Source organism: Telmatherina bonti (assembly GCF_933228915.1).
Source record: "Telmatherina bonti genome assembly, chromosome: 22".
Classification (NCBI taxonomy): domain Eukaryota; kingdom Metazoa; phylum Chordata; class Actinopteri; order Atheriniformes; family Telmatherinidae; genus Telmatherina; species Telmatherina bonti.
In genome coordinates, this window is record NC_136631.1 from 34,865,591 (window position 1) to 34,884,823 (window position 19,233).

At 37.6% G+C, this 19,233-nt stretch overlaps 1 protein-coding gene across 1 annotated transcript; it reads right to left on the bottom strand.

The window, feature by feature from the left end:
• Positions 1–267: 267 nt before the first annotated feature.
• Positions 268–12,383, bottom strand: LOC306772419 (RING finger protein 145). The gene is made up of 11 exons (XM_079261874.1): positions 12,162–12,383; positions 11,682–11,976; positions 11,027–11,135; positions 10,097–10,188; positions 8,369–8,610; positions 8,033–8,208; positions 7,797–7,937; positions 6,621–6,803; positions 6,373–6,520; positions 3,655–4,011; positions 268–1,347 (listed from the first exon to the last, which is right to left on the bottom strand). The coding sequence occupies exons 2-11, from the start codon at positions 11,848–11,850 to the stop codon at positions 595–597; spliced, it is 2,370 nt and encodes a 789-aa protein (XP_079118000.1). The 5' UTR covers positions 11,851–11,976; positions 12,162–12,383; the 3' UTR covers positions 268–594.
• Positions 12,384–19,233: the final 6,850 nt, after the last annotated feature.

Below are 19,233 nucleotides of genomic sequence, written 5' to 3' on the forward strand. Positions count from 1 at the left end.
TATACTAACATAATAATATTAACATAAAAAAGGTACACATTCACAGCAGAAATTTAACTGGGAAACTGTTTGCAGGACAAAAATAGAAAAGCTGATTCATGATTAATAAAGATGCATCATGAAGCTTTTCATTTTGCCACTTTTAACAAAAATGCATGAAAGCTACAAAAAAAAAAAAAAGTACACAGTTATAGAACAAATTCCATTTTTCTAAGTAAACATTTTCAGTAGAGACCAGTAAATACTGATATATTATTATTGCTTTGTTTTTTTTTTACAATTTGTATTAATTATAATCTTTTTCTTTACAATTTTAGAATAAGTCAAAATGATTTAACTGTTTTAGTCCAGATATTTTTTTTATATTTAAGTAGCACATTCATTACAATGACTGGAAAAAGGAACTTCTAATATTGTTTCACATACAAAAGGCAACTGTGTTTAATTCTCCATGATGAAGAATTACCCTTTTACTCCCTTCAAGGCACTGAAGCAGAGCAGTAGTCCCTGCTGCCTGTGCTTTTACCAGAACAAGTGGCATCCGAGGAGGACAGCTTCATTTGTAGGACTGACTGCACCTCTCGGACCCTGTCTTTAGTCTATAGATGTGTGGTTACCATGACAACTTTCAGCACAGTCATTCCCGTCTAGGAGTTCAGATTTTTGATGACATGATTTGACAGATGTTTGGTGATCAGCGAGTCTCGTTCCACACGAGACGGCGTCTTGATTTTCATCAGTATTGTTTGGCTCTGGTGAATCAAACCTGTGCCATGATTTAGGAGTCCTATCTTGGTCGGGATGGAAGGAAGTAGAGTCATCCTCATCCCCAGCCGTCGGGGGCGATAGAGGTGTGTCCGTGCCGTTAACCTCAGCTTGGCGGTGCACGTCATGGGGAGAGGTTTTACCCAGCTCCGAATGGGAGCTGTTGAGGCGCCCTGAAGACACCGGGATGACAAACCCAACAAAGTCTCCACTCCCGCTGAAACAAAGACCTCGGGCAACTTCACTGTGAGTGTCAGTCAGCTGGTCTTCATGTTTTCCATTCCAGAAGCTCTCACTCCCTTCATGCTCATCGCTGTGGTCAGGAGTTGCATCGTCACTCAGCATCTCCTCGGTTCCGCTGCTTTCCAGGTTTTCATCTCCTCCTTCTGCAGCCAGATCAGGGTTTGCTTCTCTCTGAGATGGAGCTGTTGGACCCTCGTCTGAAGCCTGGCTCTCGTCTGGTGGTGTCGGCCGGACGGTTTGGTGACACATGGGGCATGTTTCCTGCACATACAGCCATTTGCGAAGGCAGTTGCCATGGAAGAAATGTCCACAGTATGTAATCACAGCAGAGCCCATTTCCTGTGGAAAAGACAAAGAATATTTGTGAACTAGAATTTGACTTATTGTAACAACATTTCGTGTATTAAGTCAACTAGATGCATTATTATTTCTCTGATTATTTAAGAAATAATGACAATACTGCTTTAATTTTAGACTCTATAACCATTCTGTTTTTGATGCTGAATCTTTACTATCATTTAAATATTACCTCATTGAATTCTTTCTCATTTCCCTCATATATGTCATCAATATTCTCTTATTTTAGTCTACATAAAATGAATGTACTGTTTGTTTTTTATACATCATGTTTGCTTATCAGTGATGGACATCTGTACATTTTATTTTGAGGTGAAGTAAAACAAACAAAAACTGGCTAAAAGCCAGTAAAAGAGGAAGTCAAACTGGAACAAGCATATCAGGCTTAATACATATGCAAATTAAATATTACACATGCATAGTGGGATATGTCCAGTGTTTACAATTTAGCCAAGAAGCCAGTAAGCACTGAAAAATTTTAGATATAAAGATTTGTACCATCATATCTTGATCTTGCGTTGCACAAAGGCAACACTTGAAGCATTTCAAGAAGTTAATAATTGCTATTTGTGAGATCTAAGTGTTGTTTACATTCAGTTTACTGTGGATAGCTGATGTTACAAGGTAAAAGAAGAAAATCTTAAGTGAGTTTTTAAGGTTGAAAATATCAAATTATTGAAAAAGGCAGTTGATGTGACCAGGTAAAACAAACTGACGAAGAAATAAGTTTTTCTGCTTTTCTGACTAAGTTTCCCTTTTCATGTGTGACTTATGATGCTGAAATCTAGATATTCTGATTTGAGTCACTGTTAATTGAGTTGTATAGTATTTTATGTGTTTGGCTTCAATTAATTATAAGAAAAAAAGAACAACAATCAGGTGGAATTTTGTTTTGCAATGTCATAAATCCAGCAGGCAACTTTCCTCTGAAACAGCAGCATCTGCTGCACTTCAGCATCTTAGAGGCGCTTTCAGTCAGACTGTGGCATATTAATTTAGTTTTTATTAATTTAGTTTACTTTGAGTCAAGTTTAATTATTTTAGTTTCAAAAGAAAAAATTAGGAAAACAAAGTATATCCCGATTTATCCAGTTGGCCACTAATCGTGTCAAATATCTAGGGACTGATTGCGACATTTATACAAAATCCTCACTTCAAACTGAATGATCAGACCTAAATATGTTAATTTTTCTCCAGATTATTTTAGTGTTGATTATTTTAGTTGGTGTTACCTGGAAAAGGGATGCAAACTGTTTTTTTCCTGGCCACTAAAAGAAAATTTTGGTTCTTTTTTAAATCACCACAAAAATCTGCTCAATATGAACTCCACCAAATCAGACAGTGGAAGTTTATCAAATACAGATAATTGATAGATTAAATTAATCTTGCAGAGCTCGAACTTAGTCTTTTTCTTTCAGAAATAAACAACCATGTGGGTGAGTTACTGCTAGATGAGTTCAGGCCTTTACACACCAGGACCGATGCCAATAAATGACACAAAATTGCAAATAATCATCAACGTTTCTGTCTTTGCACAGTGCAATGTGAGATTATAAATAATTCAGAAAATTCTAAAAAAAATTTGCAAGCTGGATTCCACATCAAACCACGGCAACAGTGTGCTGATGCTTCAAAAGAAAAGACAAAAAGAGATGCTAGTACGTCTCAAAATAGAAAAGAGAGGAGAACTTGTGAAGTTTCATTGTTTAATCCAGAAGCTGAAGCTGGTTGCTTCAGAACGGACAGTTGGAGGATCAGCTTTAGCAGCTAGCTGCTTGCTAGCGACGCTCAGCTATGATGATCCAAAGTTTGAAGGAAATAGCAGCAAAAGTGACACCTGCATAGCTTGCAACCAGTAATCTATCAGTCAACATGTCTTCTCTGACTGCATCTGTCGGTTACATATCCGATTATATATCTGTCGGATGCAAATAAAAATAAAAAATCTCGCAAAAATCGCTGGATGGGATTTTGTTACCAATGTGAATGTTCCCATTAATGTGTTAAAAAATATTGCAGTGCAAATTTTTCGGACGAAATATTTGGAGTAGATGTGTAAAGGCCTTTAGTCACAAAAGATCAACAAGTAATGGTAAATACTGACCCTACAGAGATGGTTTTTGTTGAATCTAGAAGTAATAAAGCATAACTTGAAAAGACTAAAGACTCCATGATCTTGAAAATCCGATATAGTATAGACTACATGAGGATTACAGTGTAATTTGTGGTTGCCTCGCAGCTTTAAATACATCCTATCACTGACGATCTCGCCTCGACTGAGCGACAGACCTGGAAGCAGATGGAGCAGACGTCGTTGAGTTGCTGCAGCTGCTCAGCTGAGGCTTTTGGAAGGGAGTTGATCTTCTTAGCCGCTTCCTGTCTGAGCAAGAAGCTCCTCCAGCCAGACTGAGCTCTGAGCCAAACGTTGAAGTATGAGTGGATGATAATGACAGAAGCGCCCATCCAGCTCCACTCCCCAAACAGTGACTCCCAGGTGCCGTAAGCCACAACGCAGAGCGCCACCATGAACTCCAGCACCCTGCTGACAGCGTTCACCCAGTAGATCACTTCATCCAGGCTCTCAATCGGGTCGCTGCGAAACAGCTCCACCATGAAGAGGGAGTAGATTAGCATAGTGCCTGTAACCTAAAATTAACAAAAAAAAAAAAGTGTTTTTTAAATATTTTAAAGAAGTGTAGAAGACATAATGACAGAGGTTGGAGTATGATAAATCTCAAATAAATGTTTGGGGTTTTTTTTCAAAAAAAATTTTTCATATATAAGTCGTTTTGGATAAAAGCGTCTGCTAAATGACTGTAGAATAGAATAAAAAACAGTATGCTTATCTTGTTTAAGTTACATGTATGTATGGAGCAGATGAGCAACATGCACCTTTTGAAATGAACTTGACAGAAAGCTTCAACAAAAAAATGCTTTTATTTTTTTAAAACTTTATTGATTATTGCCAGGAAAAAGATCCAGGAGCGATGTGTTTAGTTTGAGGTGGGATATAAACTTTTGGAAGCAGCATGCCTTATAAGAGTGTACTTTCTGATTTGACCACTAGATGGCGCCAAACTTCCAAACTTGCTTCAGTTCTGCCAATAAATCGTGCTTCATCTGTGATAAATGTTGCAGAAATGATTAAAACACCTATTTTTACGAAGTAAAAGAATTTATGCAAGAATTTATTTGAATTAGTCTAATTAATAATTAAACTAAACACAAACAAACAAAAAACCCTGAATTACATTATAATATCCCATTTTCCATTTAATTTCAACAAAGCTTCCTTTTTCCAGCTAAAATGTAACACTATCAGCACTAAAGCTACACAATGATCCCACAATCAACAAACTCACATGTTGGAAAGTATTTAGGTCAGGACTTATGTTTCAATAATTTTTTTCTCAAAATGAAATTACATCCAATCAGTTTTCTTTTCAACTTTTTTGTAAGAACACAAAAATAAATGGATATCATTCAGAAGGAGATAATTAATGAACAAGCACACCTCACTGTTGTGGCTGAACACTGGAGAGAAATATGAGGCAGAAACAACAAAAACAAGTGTGTGTGTTCAGGTAAGATCATTATTATCAGCAGGGCCAGAGTGGAACCAGTTTTCACTCTGGACTTTTATATTTAAGACCAGACCACGTCTTTAGGATGTGGAATAAAATGCATAAATAAAACGTGTATATATATATATATATTTAGTACTTACAATCCTGCAGTTTTCATTGTGATAACAAAGACACTAAAAGTCTAATCTCCCGTATCAATGCACCGATTAGAAAAAAAAATGACTAAAGAAATTAGTTTCCATGCTTTCATACCTCCCTTTATAAAGGGCCAAAGCTAAACACACACACACACACAGTAAAAGAGATTTATCACTCACACCTCAAGAGACAAAAATAAAGACCAAAATGTAACTTAAAATAGAGGCAACATGTTTCCATCTTATCTATTAAATATTTTTCAGCCATTGTTTCTTTAAAAGTTCACAGTCGCTATTTCATTGAAAGTACTGAATAGTAGAATGACACCTGGCCAAAATAACGAGCTACTCGGCATGTCCCAGGCTGAATCTCGGCCCGTGGGATCGAGGTGATCTCAGGGACGTATTACTCCAAGCTGAATGCATGCAGGTTTTTTTTATTGTACCATATTCTGATTCCTTATTTCATAACAATACATATTCCTGCACATTTGAACGAAACAGAAAGCCTCAGTTTTCAGATTGCAGGGACTTTCTGTTGTTTAAACATCAGCAAAAAAACATAAACCAGCTGACACTTCCCTAAATTCCAGTAACAGAGCTACACAGCTCCACATTTTCTCCCTCCAGTCTAGACTCTGCCTTCAGTGCCAAAGGACTTGGAGTAACATCTGTTTCCGCCCTGCAGCACCTGTCCTTCTCCTCTCCTCTTCAGGTTGCCTCATCATAACCTCATCACCCCTGCTTCTGTGTTGGGATTGATTGTCAGATGTTTGAATAGGTTTGTGGTCTGTACACACGCATCAAACGGAACATCTTTACTGTTTGTGGAGCTGAAATATCTCCATTATCACTGTGTGTCAGGCTGCTCAACCAGCAATGAATGAATCCTACGCAGCTGCAACTCGGCGCCTGGTTTTGCATGTTTATGATAGATATCCTTATCCTTCAGGTATATATTGTTGATGTAGGAGGAATAGATGTTTCAGTATTGATCTGCATATTACCACTAATTACTCTTCTCATATGGGCCTGCTCTTACTTAGACTGTAGACCTATTTTTTTAATGGTACACCGGTCCATGATTCATGCAGGGAATCCTACCAAACTTCCTGATAAGTCACGCCACCATTGATTATCACCAATAATAGTTTTGAGTAGCAAATACAAAGTTTTAGCGATATAAAGTATTTAAAATGGTGTTTACTTGACCATAGAGATACACGCAACAAACAGCTTTATTATTTCCATATTTTACAAGGCAGACGAGACACTATGCTTACCTGAAGGGAGGTCAGCATGCAGCTGGACACCAGAATGAGGAGCCAGAAGTCCATGTGGAAGAACTGGGAGATCTTATAAGCCATAAACACAGGAAAAACCAGCAGAAGCAGACACATGCTGAGGCCACGGAAGTGTTTCCACAGACTCCTGAAAGCAAAGGACAAACACATAAGAAAGAAAAACTTAGCGGTGATCTCAGCTTCACCTGTGTTGACAAGAGGAATCTGATTATCTTAGCAGCTGTTACCTGTTTCGTGATGCACCCAGGGCTAAAATAACCGGATCTGTTATTTCAATCATTGACTGCAAAGTTGATGTCACCACGATGAAGAGGATGATGCTGAGGAGGAAGGTGCGTTGCAGCGCCTGCATGTCTAACAGGCCTGTCTGGAGGGCGAGCAGGAGCAGCGTGACGCCCTCCGTCACACCTCTGGCAACAAGCAATACAAAGAGTAAATGAGAAAATGGCTGGGATCTGTTTGATATGATTCTGGTGCTGCATCTCATCATTTCCATCGCAAACATGTAATTCGACGAAGGGTTGCTGAAACAGTCAAATTTTCCTGTCATCACCAATTATGTAATTCAAGCAAAAAATCAATCTGTAACTTTCCTACATGCACTTTTTCCAATAACCTGCATGTGTTTTTCTGAACAATCTTAATATTTTACAGACAAATAAAATAAATCAAACATTTCCACCAAGACTTTTAAAATAAACTCTGCAGTTCTGAATATTGCCCACCTTTAAATTAAATCAGACAAATCAGGCAATTAAATAAACAAACAGCACTTCTCGATCTTTTTTTTTTACATAAATTTCTGTAGCGCTTAGATTTCTGTTATGAATGTTAGATATCGCACAAGATTACTTAGATGCTTCAGATAAAATTATATCCGAATATTGAATTTGACCAAAAACATATTTTCAGCCAGTATTCAGGGGTGTTTTCTGTTCCTCCCAGTCAGACTTCTGCACCTGTTGACAGGTATTTTGTCCCACTGTTCAACAGAAAAGTCTCTCATTTGTCCAGGACCAGTTTGTTTGTTTGTTTTTTTTCCTTTCTTCAACTCAATTAAATGAAAAAACAGTGTCTTATATTTTTTGCAAATTTTTAGTTATCGTTCCTTTTTTTAAGTCTCCAGTTATTTGAGTGACTGTTGTAAATTCAGCCTTTTCTTTAATGAAAGGGGATGAATACATATGAGCCCAGCTGTACATCTAAACTAAGTGCAGAAGTACTCCTTGAAGAGCTGAGTCTTCAGCTTGCTCTTAGCACCTGAACTACCAGCAGAGAACAAGGTGAACTTGTTCTCTTGACAACAAGAGAAGTTAACTTCAGTGAAAGATAATCCAGGTCAGCTGAAGTGTCTTTTTTCTGTTTGTTGAACAGCAATGAGATAAACAGTAGGAGCCTCTCACCTGTGCATGACATTCTCGTTCTGAACAGCTGCATAACCTCCCAGGAAGAACTTGCATAGGTTGAGAAGTCCGAGAGCCATATAGGACACCACAAAGGTCAGACCCAGAAGCGAGTACGGTGTGGCACAGCATTCAGACACACTGCAGAAGTCAGCGAACGCAGCAATGAAAACAGTAAATCATGGACTACATGTATGCAAAGGGAGGTGTATGTAGAAATGACAACTACATTTCACCTTGTGAGAAGGAAGAACATGATTCCCTGATGGGTCGCTGAGGCGCTGGCAGCCATGACGTCTGAGCACAGCTGGACGATGAACAGAACAAACCAGAAGACACTAAAGAGCACTGGGACAGCAAACTGGTTCCACAGGGAGATTCCCACAGCCAGAAGTCTGTACAGCTCAATCACCTGAGAGACAGGAAAACCAGATGTAGCGAGGAGTGTAAAAATAAATACGTTTTAACTGAAAACCACCTCTGCACTAAAAGAAGTGTGGAGCCACTGTGAATGCTTAGACTCAATACGATCAAGCTAATATAAAAGTAAAAGACATGTCCGGATGGTGCACCTCGAGGTGAAGCAGCTCTGAATAGGCAGCCCTTGCGAGACGATATGGCACAAATATATTTGAGAGAAGGAACAAGGCGATCTCGGCTCCGGTCAGGCCCATGGAGAACGTGTTAACCGTTAGCAGAGTGGCGAGAGGAGCAGCGCAGAGTCGGGCCAGCAGGGGGAGCATGTGAGCAGAGAACAACCACACCTTTCTGGTCTTCATCAAGAAGGCACACAGCGTGCTGAGAATGATCTGACCTGGGCAGAACATAAAGCTACAACTTTACAACAGGAACACTTTCGGCTCAAACTACAAAACATCCAGAAAGGACAACGATGGCGTCGACAACCAGCTACAGTAACACAGCCAACGTATCCACTTTTGACCAGTGACTTACAGCATTTAGAGCCGTTAGTTGTTAGTACAACTAAACATGTTAGTGTAAATGTGATTACGTACATAGCATATACATTAAATACATATCATAAAAATATGGATGTAAACATAGCTTTAATTTCACTCAATTTTTTACATATGTTGCCTGGAAAACAGGAATTTTGTTCAACTTGTTAAAACATGCAAACATAAATGGAGTTACAGTATATGAGGAAAAAACTGTTTTACAACTCTAATTAATTGAACAAATAAATAGGTTGTTTTGAACATGTTCATTATTTAAAGCCCGAAGCCTCTTTGACTTTCTTCAAGTCTTCAGCAATAGTCTTGTTGAGAACTTTTCCAAAGCTCTTATTTATATATTTGCTGCCTTTTTTTTCTGTGTCTGTGTAGGTGATCACACACTGCTTCAATAATGCTAAAGTCCAGGTTCTGGGAAGGATTTATCCTGCCACCAGACCTGCTGGGGCTGATTTCCAGTCCAGTTCTTGTGTGATGTGGCACACTTTAGCCTTTTCTCACTTGTTTCCCTGCCTTACAAATGGCTTCTTCACAGCAACCCATGACGAAACACTGAAGGCCCCGATGCATCTGGCCAGTTCTGTCAGGTTTTTATTGGATTTCTTTTGTTGTTATTTCTTAAAGACATTACTTAAGATGGCAAACAAGAAGATCAAATTCCTTTATAAAGGATCTGGCAAAAGAACTGGACTGAAAAAAGTAAAAAAGAAGTCAACGTCCAAACAGCCTGGTGAACTGTTACTGAAGACCATTTCAGACATGAAAAGTCTGGCTGTTTGGAACAAAAATGATAAAGCAGTGACAAGTGGCTTACGTTTATTCCACAGTATACTGAATTTATCATTTAATAAATCATTTAGGGTGACGGCCTTGTTATTTTATAAGTTCTTTGTTCTTATTTAAAGTTGCATTAAAAACTCAAACCCCTGCCAAAGACTTAGTCTATGTATTTATGCCCTAAAATGAGCTAAATTCAGACACATAATTTGCATAATCCTCACAGATATCTTGTTCAGTCAACTCAGGCAGTCTGTGCTTCTTATAAAAAGCCTCTGTGTCTAAAAGTTCCAGGTAATTTGGGTTGAAACGTGGCTAGGAATTCTCAAAACATTTGATTTCTTCTTTAAAAGTTGTGTTTAGCAGGATGAATAACTAAACATAACTAATTAATAAGAAATATGATAAAAACCCATATGAAGGCAGAAATTTACAATATATAATTTATTAAGTATCATAAAATCAAATCCTCACAAGTCTTTTTTAATCAAATGCCCCGACTTGCGTGTTAATGCAAAGTACTTACAATAAAGTTTAATTGTTACTCACTAGTCATCGCAGAGAAAAATCTGTTGAAAGCCAAGGAGTCAAGGTAGACTGCTCCTTCATATCTGTACTGCAGCTCCTCGCGAACATAATCCCTAAAAGTTTGACAAGAAAAGAGATGATTTACAAATACACATTCAATGCAATGGGTTTGCTTTCCACAAACATAATGAAAAACATTGACCAAATAGAGGATTTTTTGGGGGGACTGAGATGTAAAAACACTGCAAAAGCTATTCAAACAAAGTTTATTTTCTTAAGTATACTTTATTACAACAAAATAATGTGTTTTATAACTAAACTTAATCAATGCAAAATTATTCCTAAATCATATATCTCTATTCAAATAACTATTTTAGTTTTTTTTTTCTTTTAACAGTAAACAAACCTTATAAAATCACTGCTGTGTGTTTATAATGTAATTGACATCTGCATAACGACGTTATGTTAATGTGGCTGAATGTTGTCTGAACACAGTAACAGTGAATATGTTTGGTCTTAATGTTAATAGCACAATATTTACACGAGTTTCATATTGAAATATTTATTACTTGGAGTTTTTACCTTTGCCACTGAAGCACTGATTAAACCCCTAAGTCATTTTGTTCTGCACAGACTGAGCAGGTGTGAAAGGCATGCACCATGAAGATGCACTGTGTCGCTAAATGCTGCTAAAACCTCCAGAGCAGGGTAATTAAGGTATGTGCATGATTTTTACCGTGCAACTCTATATGACATAAATGTGATTGTTTTTAATTTGGTTGACTTAATATCATTAGAAAATACTGATGACATGCTAATGTAGTTTTTACAAGAAGGTCTTATGTCTGAGGTTATTACTGTCTATGAAAGCATACCTATTGTTATTGTGTTTTGTCAGGAGAGAGACTTGATTGGAGTACAACAAATTTACAAGTGTTACAGATGACTCACTTGGAAATCTGATGCCCCATGTACAAGAGCAGGGCAACCAGGATATGGAGGTAGAGCGTCACAATGTGTCTCAATGGTAGAATTAACACCACCATATTTACCAGGTGACCTAGACAAGGAAAACTTTGCTTTTTAATGTGAAATTCACAATGAAGTGCAAAAATGAGAATACCCAAAATAAGTCATTCAATCAGATACTGTTTTTGTCGCTTATCTGAATAGTTTTTAAAAAAAAAATATATATAGGTTATTATTTCAACTTATTATGTAAAGACCCAACATTAAGAGCAAATTTTCCTTATTTACTTTCATGTGGAACAAAAGTCTTGGCATGAAAACACTGAGATACCAGAGAGATCATCACATCACGCAAAAAAATCCAATGAAATCTGCACCTTTGGAGTAATGAAAGGACAGAAGAGCTGTTCAAGATCTCACAAATTAAACAAAGTTTCAAATTTATTTATACTAAATGAATAAAAAGATGTGCAGCTTAAATAATCTCCTGTTGCAGACTTGCATGAGAAAGACTTGCTGAGAAATTAAATCACAATGCATGTCTAGGAACAAAACCTTACCCATAAAACTGCATTTGAATGAATTGTCTAGTGCCACCTAAACTAAAATGAATATTTACTGATTCACATCCACTTACCCAGATAGTAAATATTCCAGATGACATATTTGTATTTGAAGAGCATGTCCTCATTTTTAGCCTTGAGGTGCTCTGTCAAACCTTCAATATCACATTTATACAGCAGGTCCAGAAGCAGGATGCTGGGCACCCTCAGGGCAATGTTTGCCACTTCTTCCAGGCGAGGCATCTCGATTTCCACCAGGTTTAGAGTGTACACAGAAACCAAACATTACATGCTGTTCGCTAAGTGTTGCGTTGTTTAGGTTAAGGGCTCCAAGCAGCTTCGCTACAGTTTTAATCGTCGTTTTGTCATCTAAAAAAAAGACAAAACAAAATTAAAGATCCTGAAAAGGACTTAAGACTGCCCTTAAGGCAGCCACTTCGAAATTTAGATGTAATATTCTGCTTTGGCGACCTATATCAACTGCATTAAAGATAGGACAAGCATAAAAACCATTGCAAAGAATAGAAAATGTAAAAACAAATCAAACCACTTACTTCGCACAGTGGCAGCCATCACAGCAGAGCAGCCATTTGCTAGTAAACGCTAGTTGCTGCTGATTAGCTTTCATAGCGAATATCCACATTTTAACACGCAAAAATCTTGACTTTTCTGCAACTATTACCTTAAATATTATTCATATGGATATAATAAAAAAAGAGCGAAATTAAATATATATTTAATAGATATGAGGGTGAGTAAAGGGACTTCACATGCAATGTTATGATTCCAAGCGCTTGCGTGGCCACTTCCTGTGTGTACGTAATACGTCATGTCTGACTTAACCAATCATCTTCATGCACTTTGGATTTCAAAATAGAATCACCGGGTCTGCACCATTTACCGCCCGGGTCACCCAGCAGCTAGCCTGGTGGAAGGTGTTTATATTTTAATTTAATGATACGATTAGTCAGGCATCAGCTGGATGATCTGCTCATATCAGACGGCTTTAATGTCCCTTTTAACCACACTGGTGGAACAAACCTAATTGACTCGGCTTGCTCATAAACTTAGAAAGTGTTCCAACTTGCTATATAATGTTTATGTCTGGTCTTTATTTGACTTCAGTAGATAACTTTGCATTTGCATGATTCCTAAAACAACTTTTAATTATTTTTTTAAAAATTTTAGCTGCTCTAGGCCAGGAAATTAAGTTCCATCGAACTCATTTTCTTTATTTGTTAAGAAACCTCCCGTGGACACAGTTTAACCAGCTCCCCAGGCTCGGGTTCTCTACCAGAGTCCTGGGAGATTGAGGGTCCTACGCCATATCTTAGCTGTTCCTAGGACTGAGCTTTTCTGGACAGAGATGTCTGATGTCTCACCAGGTATCTGTTGGAGCCACTTCTCCAGTGTTGAGGACACAGCCCCCAATGCTCTGATCACCATGGGTACTACTGTTGCTTTCACCCTCCAGGCCTTCTCCAGTTCTTCCTTGAGGCCTTAGTACTTCTCCAGTCTCTCATGTTCCTTTTTCTTAATATTTTCATCATTGGGGATGGATACATCGATCACTACGGCTTTCCTCTGCTGCTTCTCCATGATCACTATGTCCGCTTGGTTGGCCACCACCATTTTATCTGTCTGGATCTGGAAGTCCCAGAGGATCTTAGCCCTCTCATTCTCCACCACCTTGGGGGGAGTTTCCCACTGGGACTGAGGGGTCTCCAGTCCATATTCTCCACAGATGTTCCTGTACACTGTGCCAGCTACTTGGTTATGGTGCTCCATGTATTCTTTGCCTGCCAGTATCTTGCACCCTCCTGTGAGGTGCTGGATTGTTTCAGGGGCTCCTTTGCATAGTCCGCACCTGGGATCCTGTCTGGTATGGTAGAGCTGGGCCTCAATCGCTCTGGTGCTCAGGGCCTTCTCCTGTGCTGCCATGATCAGTGCCTCTGTGCTGACCTTCAGCCCAACCTTCTCCAGACATTGATAGGACTTGTTTATATCGGCCACTTCAATGATCTGCCAGTGGTATATCCCATGCAGGGGCTTTTCTTCCCATGATGGTTCTTCCATCTCGTGTTCCTCCAGATTCCATTGTCTGAAACTAAAAAACATCAAAATGGAATGAAATGTATATATTGAGTTCTTGTATATTGTGAGGGACCAAGCTGGCGAAGGAAGAGGAACACAGGTGACTTCAAAAGAAAGAGGTTTTATTTGCCAAAACAATATAAATGAATTAGGCCTTTAAAAGAGGTCAACTAAGCAAAACCTAAATCAAAGTCTGAAAATAACTAAACAGATTAGGGAACATAATCAACATAACACAAAAACATACTGACCTGACAAACAACAAACAAAGGAGAACTTAAATACTGGCTGATCAGACCAGTTACAAAACATATGGGGTAACACATTAAACATACTAACAAACTAGACAAAGAAACAGAACCTAACTGTTAGCTTAATTATTCTTAACAAAACTACTAACAAAAGGTAAACCCAAACTACTCAAAAATGGGAAAGAAAATGAACAAACATTTGAAGAAACTAAACTAAACTTTTAATCTCCCCCTCTGAAGATGAGGTCTTCCCAAAGGCCCGCAGCACTTCCTGCTCACTGGCTTCCCACCTGTGCACACTCCTGCCCCCCAATGCCCAAGCTAATCCCTTCAGCACCAGTAAAAACGAAACAAGATTAACCAAAACGCAAACAATTGAAAATACAGTGGGTCCTTAATGTGCGCACTAACAAAAAGAAACCAAAGCATTTAAACTAAGTTTAAATATAAAGAAAACTAACAATGTGGTGCTTTTACCGCCTTTATATGTGTGGCCATTGGTCTGGCCATCACATATATGTATATATATGTATATATATATATATATATATATATATATATATATATATATATATATATATACATATATACATATATATATATATATATATATATATATATATATATATATATATATATATATATATATATATATATATATACATATAAAATTGTTTTCTTTTTTTTCTTTTACAGAAGGTCACAATACACTCTGATGAGACAAAGTTGAAAGATGTTTGAACCCTTTACAGATACTGCGTGTACAAAGTGACATCAGGTAAATTGATCAACTTTTTGATCAATGTTGGGAAACTGAGAAAAAATATTGTAACAATGAATTGTGTTTTGTCGTAGACTACTTCTAATCCACTTGCCCATGTCTAGCTGTCACATTATGCTCTCTACAAAAAGATACTTGTTCATACCCCAAAAATACTTACAAGTTTACAATCAATACAATTATCACCTGAACCGAAGCCATTTGACCCACCATGCATTTACATGAGATGCATCTTCAGGTACCTTCCAGGCAAAATCTTGAACAAAAGTCTTCACTCTTTTCTATTAATGCTGTGTTCATTAATATTTTTTTATTTTCATTTAAAAAAAATATTTGTGAAACAATTTGTGAACATTTGTCTCTTTTTATATTAATTTTGTGTGAGCAGATAGTTGTCTTGTCAGCAATAGTCTGCGCACCCTGAAAGATCTATGCCTGTTTTGTTTTGGCAAAGAGGCAAATGCTCACCCCTCCATTTAAGATGTAAACTCCTCACCCGCCCCTTGTCTTAACTTCTCCCTGGGTCATCACCTGGCTCATTGTAAAGGAGCGGACCCATCCTTTATAAATGATAATGCACATCTTTTTGACAAAAGTCTGCTGTACAATTCACATGATCCTAATTGTACTACTTTTTGTAGAAAGTAAATGTTATGTTGTTGTTGTTTTAAATACAGAGTAAAACTTAGATGCATAAAGTAGCACTGTGTGTTACAACTTCTCCCAAAAAAGTTGGGGTGCATCGTAAAATGTCATTAAAAGCAGAATGCAATGGTTTGATAATCTTATAAACCAACATTTTATTCTCTGTGGAATATAAAATCACATGAAAATACAACAAAGGAGCATTTGACAACTAATTAGGTTAAAATGCAATATTTTAGTATGAAGACCCTCTCAGATATAAATATGCAGAGAAGATGGCCAATCCCCAATAAACCACATCTAAAAATTGTGGAACAATTTCAGAAAATTATATCTCAACATAAAACTGAAGCCTATGAAGATCCCACCATCTGCAGACTATAATTTCATCAGAAGATTCAGAGAACAAAGATGAAATCTTTGTGTGCACAAGACAATGCTGAACGTCAAATGTGGATGCCCTGTGATCATTACAGCTTCAGGGGGCACTAAATTAAAAACAGGACTGGTTTCTTACCAGTTCTTCATAAACTCTCTAATGTGGGACAACAACATGAGATTATGAAATCACTGCCATGCCTTTTATTGTCATGTAACCGTGTCCCAGTTTTTTTTAGGGATTTGGGATAGTAGTTGTTCTTTTTTTCCCCTACTTTTTTCCCCTCACACTTCTAAAAATCTTTAAAAAGAAATCAGTTGTTTAAGACCAATAACTCCTGGGTCGTTTAAAAGGGGGTGTCAAACACGAGAAGTTTTTTTAAAGTTCATGAATAAAACAGCACTGGTCTGGCACAAGTGTGCAGAAATAAAAGAAGCTTTTATACAGTACTCAGAATGGATGAAGGGAAACAAAGTTTTGTTTGCAGAAAAGACAGCTATATTTGATGAACACCATGTGGCACAGATTGCTAAAATCCAAATTTATGCATACAGTTCTATTCTCCTTTTTTATATCCATTTATTGAATCATGTTGGTTGTGGTTCATTTCTGACCTCAGAGTTCTGCATAACGTTTCTCTAAACAGGCTTTCTCCAATACAACATCATGCTGTCTTTGCACAAAGACATGTTCAAATGAAATGTTCAGATTAAGTTGAGGAAATCTGAAAGTTTTCCCTTGAATGACTCGAGACGTTTAGCTATAAAAGTGCAGCTGCAGCTTCTCAGAAAAACAACAAAAAGATGACTAATAACAAGAAGTGGCTTTCCTTCCTGAGTGGCTGAAACGTCTCCAATCTTATATGAAGGAAAGAAGGAGGCGTTTTGTCATCATGTTGTTCGTTTTATATCTTATTAAATCCTCATGAAAACTTAGGTTGGATTTTTTTTAAAGTCCAGAGGGAGTGTATGTGTTTCAGTTCACAGAACATTAAAGCATATTTTCCTCCCCAGACTAATGCCACGTTTACAGAATCCAACAAAGAAGATTAATTCTCCTCCCCATTTAGGTTTAAAAACTCTTCAAAAACTGAAATGTCTTACATCAATAAACACAGTGTGTCATATTACTGAGTGAGCTACATTATGGTTACATCTTGAAGCTGTTTGATCTGCATTTGAGGACATGAACCTCTCACATTTCATCACTATGTCCTGTCTGCACCAAACCTGACACATCAAACGTTGTTTTTCTCCCTCTGTTGTTCTGTGGACAAATGGTAGACATACTCAGCTGACAGAATTCCTTATTTTACTTTATGCTGTTCTCTTTTGCAACACGCTGAGCCGATGTTAACAATATGGGGAATGTTTGACTCTGCAGCTCAATTACGAGACAAGCGCAAATCTAATAATATGAGGAGCAAGTTTGTTTCCTGTAATCTCTGTTCTCATGCAAACGTCTTAGCAGGAGGAGACAGAGAACTATTTGAGGACATATTGGATGTGTTTTTTACACAGTTAACATTTTCTCATCTGTTTTGTGTTAGATGTTTCTTGTGGGAAGGGGAGGAGGAATTATTTTGATGAGACATGATTTGTAGATCATGATTCAGAAACCAAACAAGCTGAGGACAACGTAAAGCTAGACAGTTGAGACAGCTGATAAATGAGGAGGGAATGTAAACCATGAAAGGTTATTAGTTAAAAGATTATGTCTGAATGTAAATAGAGTCAAAAAAAGATCATTCAAACAAAATGATCCCACTGTCACTGTGTAGACCATGCCTCCTGGTGAGGAGGTGAACCAGAATGGTGAGCGTCCAAATACCTTTATAGAGCAGGTGAAATGGCATGTACTGTGTGTAGATACTTTGAAGGGGTGTTTCCTGTTCATGCTAATGTAACAGATCATTTCTGAAGGATCTATTTTTATATGTATATATTGAGCCATGTTGGATTGTTTATAAACTTGGCTAAATTTTTCTGGTAGGTTGGCATATGTAGTAAATTTGATGTCTAGGCATTGCATTAATTTTAAAGTGAATGTCAATTAATGTTGGTTTGTCTTGTAGGAGGGGCCTCCAGTATGAAACTGGAGGAGAAGCTTCAGGCACGAGAGAGCATTTTGTTGTGATTGAGCAGCTGTTGAATATTGCTTGTCCAACTGCTCGCTGGTGCATGGCTGACTCATGGGTTTTTATTTTGTGACTAATAAAGACAAGACAAAGTTGAAGAGCTGAGCTTCTGCAATTTTCTCCTACCACCACAGCCAGCCTCACATCCACAAAGACTCAACCCATATAGATCAGCAATCTGAAATGAGCAAAGACAATGATGAGACATTCATGGACACAGACATTATAACATTGTAAAATTATATGGTAAAAATCACAGAAAACCATTGTATAAACTAATACAATACAACAATTTCCTGAAATATCAGAGCCATGATGCGCCTACCAATAATATTCAGTTCTGGGCTCCATTCTTAAGAAACATGGGGTTTCTTTTTGCTGTTACTCAGATCACTGTCAAATTTCCCCTGAATCTTAACAGTTCAGCTCCCATTTGGGGTTTTTTCAGACGGCTTAAAGGAGGTTAAATCTTAGAAGGCAAAAAATTTCCTGAAGCTAAATGAAGTTCAAACTGAAGTCTTTAACGTAGATTTGCGAACCCCTGAAGCCAATCAGCGTATCCACCTTGGACCCCTGGAAACACACAGAGGAACATCGGATGAAAACTTGTATGAAACTGGGAATGCCCTTTGTGTTCAACACATTTCACTGGGACACTTAAATATAATCATATCGCACCAGTTTTACCATCACTTCACAGGTTCCCAGTCTGTTTCAGAATTAATTTTAGTAATATATTGCTTGTTTTTTTAAGTGTCTTATGGATTAATCCCTTCTTATCTGACCTTTAACGTAACACACCTCCTTCAGATCCCTGAGATCTGCTGATTAGATGCTCCAAGTTAAAACACACATGTTAAAGTCTTTTCTTTTTCAGGCATATATGGGACAGGCTATTAGTAAGGAATTGCAGTAATCCAGTCTTGAGGTAACAAAAGTGTGGGCTAGTTTTTCTGCATCACTCTGAAAGAAGGCAGTTCTAGAAACCTGTTTTAAATGCGAGCTAAAGGACAAATCCTGGTCAAGAATAATTGTTATGCTGCAAAGAAGTGGAACAAAGTGTCAGACATAACTCACCACACTTTTACTTCCAGGTCAAAACATTTCTTTCCCCGTGCACATCTGCATGAAATCAGCACTTGCAACTCTTGTAACTTATTTAGATTTGTTTGCTTTCAGCAATTTTTTATGGAGATTATTTGATATGATTTTATGTTTTCTGCACATTCCCTTTTTCACAGTTTGCATCTGTGTTTATATGCTGTTTCTATGATGCAGAGTAAACTGAATTGCTTTTATATATGGAATGTATAAATAAACTTGTTCTGCTTTGTCATAG

Bases quoted from the DNA above. Each gene is read 5' to 3' on its own strand.
- LOC306772419 (XM_079261874.1), bottom strand. From the start codon at position 11,850: ATGCCTCGCCTGGAAGAAGTGGCAAACATTGCCCTGAGGGTGCCCAGC. The intron at 10,189-11,026 runs GTGAGTCATCTG...TCAAACTTTTAG, and splicing joins ATGGGGCATCAGATTTCCAA to GGATTATGTTCGCGAGGAGC. The intron at 1,348-3,654 runs GTCTGTCGCTCA...TCTTTTCCACAG, and splicing joins TCTGCTCCATCTGCTTCCAG to GAAATGGGCTCTGCTGTGAT.